The following is a 7,806-nucleotide window of genomic DNA, read 5'->3' on the forward strand; positions in this document are numbered from 1 at the left end:
CTCTCTCTCTCTCTCTCTCTCTCTCTCTCTCTCTCTCTCTCTCTCTCTCTCTCTCTCTCCTCTAGCATATTGCCCAAGAAGTGTCTGAGCAGCACCTGTCCCAGGGGAGACTGTACCCACCACTCAGCACCATCCGAGACGTGTCTCTGAGAATTGCAGTCAAAGTAAGGGCCGTCCTCCCTCGTACCCCTCTAACACGGGTGGTGTGGCTCCACCTACTCCTATGACGTCAGGAGGGCTAGGCAGCTGTAGAAACCTGTGCTCCTGGAGCCTCGCTGCATGTAACCCACAGACTAGGTGGCAAACTCTTGCCTGCCCAACAGACTTGAGTCCCGCTCCAAACACCCACCCAGGCATTCTAGAAAAGCTCCCGCATTTCCCCACAGACATAGGAAGGAAGGTCGTCAGAGGCCACGGTCTTGGGAACCAGAATGTGGGTGGAATTTTTTTTTAATGAATCATAACCCCTCATTTATGGGAAAGGCCAGCTTGCACAGCATCATAGAAAGAATTCAAGCTTTGGAGTTCCCACTCTGGCAATCAGCAGAGGCGTCACTGTGACCCAATGCCTTCACTTCCCTCAACCTTAGCTGCTTCTCTGTAGAGCCCAGTAGTTCCTCCCTCCCAAAACTCCTGTTGGCCAGAGTGGGTAGTTACTTTCCCCTTTCTCACTTTAAGGGATAATGAGGTGACTGGGTTCACAGAACATTCCAGACTATGCAAGGATAATGGGTTTTCGGAGAAAACATAATACAGTAAAGACCAATTTCAAGCAATAATTATCCAAGCTGGATAATAAGTACATGATATCCTTTCCATTCGTGTGTGTTTTTCTGTAAGAATAACCAACAGTCTCAGAAAGTACAGCGCACAGCAATACATTAGTGCCCACGAGTTGTCCAGCGCAGGCGCCCTTACAAAACAATTATGAAGTCCAACAATCCAGATCCTGGTTCAGCTCACCTGTTCCTCTTCGTTCACGGGGGACTATTGGCTCACAAGATGATCATCCAATTCAACCACATCAGTCTCCATGGGAATGAGTTGCAGGCGGACTGTTACTAACTATATTCTCATCATCACTCTAGAAGAAGGTGATCATTATTTTGCTTCCCAAGCAGTAAGCTGAAGTACTAATCAAGTTTACCATTGGCTGGAAACCCGCAGAGAATTAGAAACAGGGATAATCATGGGCTGGGCCTCTTTGACCTTGGCTCAGGCACTGGGTATGAATCCACCTCCAGAGGTCTGGGAGAGAGGACAACCAGCCCCTTAGGAAGAGAAGCAAATGCTCTCTAGGAAAAAGTTTTAATCCTCCCCTTCTGGTGGTGTCATGGGTGGCAGCTGAAGAGGAACATGACCGGTCCTTTAGGGAATATTCTTTGCCCCTCGCTGCCAAGGAAGGGGCTTTTTAAGGCCGATTTCCCATAGAGCTAGTTTCTCATTCAAACTTGTTTCTCCTAGGTCCTTGACTATGCATATAAACACAACCTGGCCTCCTGCTATCCAGAGCCCAAGGACAAGGAGGCTTTTGTAAGATCTCTGATCTACACTCCAGACTATGACTCCTTCACACTAGACACCTACACTTGGCCGAAGGAAGCTATGAATGTCCAGAAGGTCTGATGCACTCTCTGGGACTTATTTGGGCTAGATGAAGAAATACAATATAAACGTTCCAAAATGGCCAGCCTTGTCACCATGGTTATTTTTTGTTTGTCATTTGTTTTACTTTGTGTGTTCTGCGGAGGTGCTGAGGCATGCAGCGGATGTCAGCTTTGTTCCTGAAGGCCCTGGGAGCTCTCTTTCCTATAAAACTTCTCTGAATCCTCTCCAAATGGTTCTTTTACTGTTAATTGCTATCATCAAAGCCTTGTGGGAAATTCTGCTTAGAAACGCACCTTTGTAGAGCTCAAGGTCTAGATTGAACTCAAGTCCTTTTCCATACGCGAGGAGGTGCTGTGTCCGTGGAAGATGTTCATAGGGAAGTCACAGAGCTCCAGGAAGAAAGGATGCTTCCCATGAGACACCAAAGGAGAGCAGTGTTTGTGCACTGCCCGTGACTGAAGGGCGGATTCGTCATAGGCACTCAGGGAATGTAAGCAAAGCCACCTGCCAGAAAATGTGGTCCACCCGTCAGGGAGTGAATTCATTTCAGAAGAATACATTGCCTTCAAGGCTCAGTAGAGTGTGGGTTGGGCTGAGTGGCCAGAGGCTCATCAAGAAGGGTCCCTGCCCTTTGGGTTGTTGAGTACTGTACATTTTATGCTGTCATTACAAAAGGGAAAGATAGAGAAATATGGATGAGAAGAATCTGCATGCCAAAGAATGAGGAGAAAGAGGAGCACAGAGCGTGAGCACCACGGGGAAGGCGTTGATTTGATTTGTAAGGAAGACTTCATTTAACTAATGTTCCAGGCCTGGGATACACTCTCCCCTCCATCCTTCACCCTCAAGTAATGGAGCAATTCAAATTTCTGGTGGAGGTGACTTTTAGTGAAAACCTTTACCTCCCCCGTTTTCATGACTGCACACACGCACAGCAAACAGTAAAGAAAGACCTGGAGCCCCTGCTTGGCCTGTTTGGGATAGCCAGTCTCCTTTCCCTGTATAAATCACGCTTTGAGACCTACCCCTGGAGCCACCTCACCAGGATTCCCGCTGCAGATAATGCTCTATTTGACTGTCCCTCGGTGCAATCCAGGTAAACTCCTAAGCGCCACGAAGAGTATCTGGCAGAGTCATGAATCAGTCATCTCTTGTTCAGGTCTTATTCTTCCAGCATCAGCTTCCTTGGTGCTAGAACTTAGTCAACAATGTCCCCAGAGTGTAGACCTAAATATAAAACTAACACTCCACGTTTCTGGAAGAGAACAGATCAGTGAGTCCTTGTGAAGACTCACCAGTAAATCTCTAATGGCAATCTCATATCTAATGCCTGTGTCCTGGGGGATACAGTTGCAAACGATAGAAGAAACTGGCTAAGATTTCTAAAGTTCTGATCTATTGCATCAGCACCACACGGCCACCAATGGCCTGGTTAGACTTCTCATTTCCACAGGAGAAACCATCTGCCTGGACCCAAACTCTTCCTTTCTGTTCCGTGCCCAGAATCAGTAAGGGCAGCCGTAGAAGAAAATGGCTTCTTCCATCCAAAAGGCTCGCTCCATGGAACACCTCTACAGCTGGTTCATATTCCTCTCCTAGCTCTCATAGCTCTCCTAATATACGACTTTTGGAATGTCTTCATGTGTCCTTAATTGTTGCAGGTCGTGTCTTGGGGTTCCATCATCTACCACATCCCATGTAGAGAAGTAGAAGACTCTAGACATAGATTTTCAAAATTCCAAATGTGTTCCTAATAGCACTAATTATGGTCAGAGAACCTGTTATGACTTGTTAAAATAGATTTCAGTTTGCTGGGAAATCTATTTTTTTTCAAATGCTATTGCCAAATTTTAAAAACAAAAAAGTTCACATCTTCTTAAAAAGAATATGTGCACCAACATGGTAGGATGCAATATCCTTTGTTTGGGTATTTTTATTTTATTTTACTCAATTCTACATATTATTATTTTTTCTCTACTCAGCCTATATCTGCAAGATAATTTTTTCCTTGCAGTTTTGAACATATCTATTTTACATATTTTGACCCAGTGTTATTAGGTACATGAAGTTTAGAATTGTGATCATTTACAGTGAACTCAAATCTGTGAAACTTTGTAATTTTCTTAATAATGTATTTGTTCTGTGATAACATCTTGGAAGTCTCCCTTGCCCTTTTTTATTTATTTAGATGTTGAAACTCATATCGTACCTGGTGATGACAGGCGCTCTCCAGTTATTTCTGCCACACAACTTAAAAAAGAGCGAAAATGTGGTTAGTTTAACATTAAAACATAGGATCATTTTATCAATTTTATAATAAAATAATTATCAATAACCCTAATTTTAACTCACATAATTTTAAAAGCAAAAAGATTTGCCAGGTGGTGGTGCAATGCACCTTTAATCCCAACTCGGGAGGTAGAAGCAGGCAGATATCTGTGAGGTTGAGGCCAGTCTGGTCTACAAATCAAGTTTACAGTCAAGGAAACAGAGAAACAATGTCTCGAAGAAAAAACATAAACTATTAAATGTCCATTGATTAGTAGAAACTAATCCCGTTTTTGGTTGGGAAAATATACTTTCAACCAAAGTAATAAGTAGTAAGCAACTGTTAATGTTTGGCACAAAATAAAAAATTAGGAGTTTCAGAAATTGGAAAATAGCACTGTTTTAGCCACGAAGGCAACACATCTCTGCTTTTTATAAAATACCAGGGGTTAGAGATGGCTCAGTAGGTAATGTGCCTCCAAGCAAGCGTGAGGACCTGAGTTCAATCCCTAGAGCCTATTAACAAAAAACAAAAAAGCTGAGTGGTGGGATGTACTTGTAATCCCAGGTGTGGGGAAACAGAGAGATGCCATCCCCAGGGCTCGCTGACCAACCAGCCCAGCTCAGTTGGCAAGCACCAGGTAAAGGTTGAGAGACCCTATTTCAAAACACTGACGAGGAGAGCGACTGAGGAAGCAACTTGCCATCTGAGGTTAACCTCTGGCACGCGCGCTCGCACACACACACACACACACACATGCACACTTACAAAATGCTTACTAAATTACAAGCCTTATGTCCTACACAATATTCTGCTTCCTGGTCTCTCCCGTCCTGACTTCACTCCTCCTTCGATTGGTATGCCAAACACAAACATATATGACAAGGCATTAAACACACGCTGCTTCAGTACAAATGGCTCTTGTCTGAGCTTCTACCGAAGCTGGCTATTCCAAGCAGAGGTTTCAAAACAGCATAAAATGAGATTTACAGAAATGCATTCATCACTGTGAAACTTAAAATCTCACAGAAGCAACTGCAGCAGACTTGATGTCTACCAGCGCACATGCGGGGAGGAAAACACTGAAGAACAAGCAAAGAGTAGCTCTATCCTGACAAGGTCTGAAACGGCTGGATAAACAACATAAGCTCTGGAATGATGTTTAGAGTGTTTTAGAATTTTAATTCTGTATTACTAAACATAGACAAGTCCTGGGTTGTGTCTTGGCAGCCCCATGCTGGCCTTGAACTCACTCTGTAGCCAAGGATAGCTTTGAAACCCTGATTCTACAGCCTCCACCTTCCGGGAGCTCAGATTCCAGGTGTGTATAGGCCTCCACTCCACGCAGTACCGGGGACGGAACCCAGGGCTTCCTTATGCTAAGCAAGCACTCTCCCGTCCCAAGCCACATCCCTGGCCTCTGATGCTCATTCTCCCCATCCCTTCCCTGCTTGCCACGTTTATTACACGTATTGTTTGTATGTGTGCATCACCGTACCACAAACGTGTGGAGATCAGTTACAAGAAGTCAGTCCTCCCCTTCTGTGGGGTAGGTCCTGGGGATCAAACCTAGTTCCTCAGGCTTGGCAGCAGGTGCCTTCACCCATAGAGCAGTGGGCATTTAATAGGTTATTAAATGAAAACTTTGGTGCTAGGATTGGAGATACTTTCTTGCAAGTGGTTGATCAGGGAGGTCCCAGAGAACCCCCAAAGCAACACAAGCTATCATCTTTGCTCTTGATTTCCCACTACAGTGAGATGGTAAGACTCCCATTGCTAAAATACAGTACACTTTAGATGCAGGGTATAGTGGATGAAATTAAGCTGGAATTGACCTGAAATTTTTCTGTCAAAAGATGGCCTGCAGACTACTTAAGAGAAAACAGTCAGCATTGGACTGTGCACAACATAACAGCAACCTGCCCGGCAATATGTGCCAACTGGCCCAATGGAGGTGTAACTATTGTGGGTAGAATAGAAGCCTGTGCCACAGGCAGAATTTCATGCTTGATGCTATAAACCTGGTCAAAAGGCAACCATAGGCCGTCAGGGGAACCTCCTGCTGCTGCTTTGCTATGTGGTCAGTGCTGTAGAATTGCCTTCCAAATGTTTGTGTTTATACCTTTAGAGCCACTCTCAACGTTGGTCAGAGAAGCTTCTTTTTGCAATGAACAGCATCAATGATCAACATGATGAGAATGTTATTATCAACAAAAAACAAATGAGGACATAAGGTTGGGAGGGATGTGGGGTAGGATGCAGCGGGGAAATGGGATAAAAATAGTGATAGATGCATCTAATCAAAAAACATTATATAAACGCATAAAATTTTCAAAGAATAAATAAAAACGTATTTTAAAAGTTTGGACTTGGGGTGGGGATATATGTACCATTATAAATTGTCATGCATACTCAGCACTTCGAAATATCTGTTAAAATGTATTTATTACAGGTGGGAAAATAGAACGTTTCTAAAAGAAGTCACAGAGCTGGGTCAGCACCCCTCAGCTTCCAGCAAGAAGTTGGGTCCCTCCCAGTCCCTATAGCAAAAGGACTCTAGGTTAAGAATTATTTAGACACCAGCACCGCTATTGGAGCCAAGTTCAGGGATTATGCAGGGATGAGAGGAAGGCAGGACACTAAGGAAATAATAGACATGAATTCAAGAAAGGGTTTGAAAACACTCAGTTTTTTCCTCCGAGGTACAAATATACACACTCTAAATATTCATCCACTCCAAACAAACGTTCCTGAGTACGTAGGTTCAAACTTTGAGTTCTACACGAGCAATCGCGACCCCTGCAGGAACTTATTCAGGGGCCACACGTTGCTCTCTCCCACGTTGGAGGTGCGCCTCTGGCACTGCCTGCAGCGCCGGTACTTCTCACACTGGTCCAAGAGGAACAGCTTGTCAGAAGCCCTGGGGGGAAGAAAGCAAAAGCTGATGTCATCAAGTGTCCCCCAAATCCCTAGAAGCAGAGCGAAGAAAAGTGATGCCCGATCTCTGCTTTCAAGACTCCTACCGTCACCTGCTGCCTGGCCCCTGCCATCTACTGCTTATCCCACATCCTGGCATCTGTGGCCTCCTCCTTTTCACTAAATCAAAGGCTTTGTGCAAATTCCCAACCTACCTTCATGCCTAGCCACACATGCCTAACAGCAAACACATAAACCCCAAGGCCACGCCCACCCTCTAAGGTAGCCCTGAAGCTTTGGTGTTTGGTGCTATTCACACTTCTCTCACTCTGTGGAAACCTTGTTTGAGAAGGGGATGAAGCTGCTGGCTGAGGGGTAATTCCTCACACCTGCTGAGAACTAAGGGTTTACTTGCTTAGCAAAGTCCCAAGAGGACAGAGCTTTTGGAGAGTTGAGCACCCAGAAAGAAAGAAGAGACAAAGAAGGGGAAAAAACAAACAGGAAGCAGAAGTAAAGGACTACAATGACTGATTCTCCATTTTGAAAGTTCTTGGTTCTGCAAGTCAGTCCCAAGTGCGCGCTTGTGACCCATCAACATTTCTGTAGGGACACAGAATTCTCTAAAAGTCTTAAGACTGGGTCAGTGCTGCCCCCTTCTTCCCCCCACGCCCATCCCAGCAGCCAGTGAGAAGTTGAGTTCGGAGAAGTTGAGTCCGGATTATGAGGGGCTGGAGGGAGAGCTATCAAAAGGAACCCTAAAACCCACATACCAGCCAGCCTAGCTTAGCTGGCAAGCTTCAGGCCAAGGAGAGAACCTGTCTCAAAAAGCAAGGCTGATGGTCCCATTTAAGGTTGACTTGTGTCCTCCACAGGTTGATACAAGACACATGCACACACACACACACACACACACACACACACACACACAAACACACGAGAGAGAGAGAGAGAGAGAGAGAGAGAGAGAGAGAGAGAGAGAGAGAGGGAGAGGGAGAGAGAGAGAGAGAGCGCGC

At 45.0% G+C, this 7,806-nt stretch overlaps 2 protein-coding genes across 2 annotated transcripts in view; one reads left to right on the top strand and one right to left on the bottom strand.

Moving 5' to 3' along the window:
- Me3 (malic enzyme 3) overlaps positions 1-1,683 on the top strand; it is a 155,962-nt gene extending 154,279 nt beyond the window's left edge. The window contains exons 14-15 of the mRNA XM_026784324.1: positions 66-164; positions 1,465-1,683. Of these exons, the coding sequence (XP_026640125.1) occupies positions 66-164; positions 1,465-1,626 (261 nt within the window). The 3' untranslated portion in view covers positions 1,627-1,683. The remainder of the gene's footprint in view (positions 1-65; positions 165-1,464) is intronic.
- A 4,626-nt stretch (positions 1,684-6,309) lies between these two features.
- Positions 6,310-7,806, bottom strand: part of Ccdc81 (coiled-coil domain containing 81) — a 26,232-nt gene continuing 24,735 nt past the window's right edge. Inside the window, exon 14 of the mRNA XM_026784424.1 lies at positions 6,310-6,797. Within this exon, the coding sequence (XP_026640225.1) occupies positions 6,656-6,797 (142 nt within the window). The 3' untranslated portion in view covers positions 6,310-6,655. The remainder of the gene's footprint in view (positions 6,798-7,806) is intronic.

The sequence above is a fragment of the Microtus ochrogaster genome, chromosome 22, assembly GCF_000317375.1.
Source record: "Microtus ochrogaster isolate Prairie Vole_2 chromosome 22, MicOch1.0, whole genome shotgun sequence".
Taxonomy (NCBI): domain Eukaryota; kingdom Metazoa; phylum Chordata; class Mammalia; order Rodentia; family Cricetidae; genus Microtus; species Microtus ochrogaster.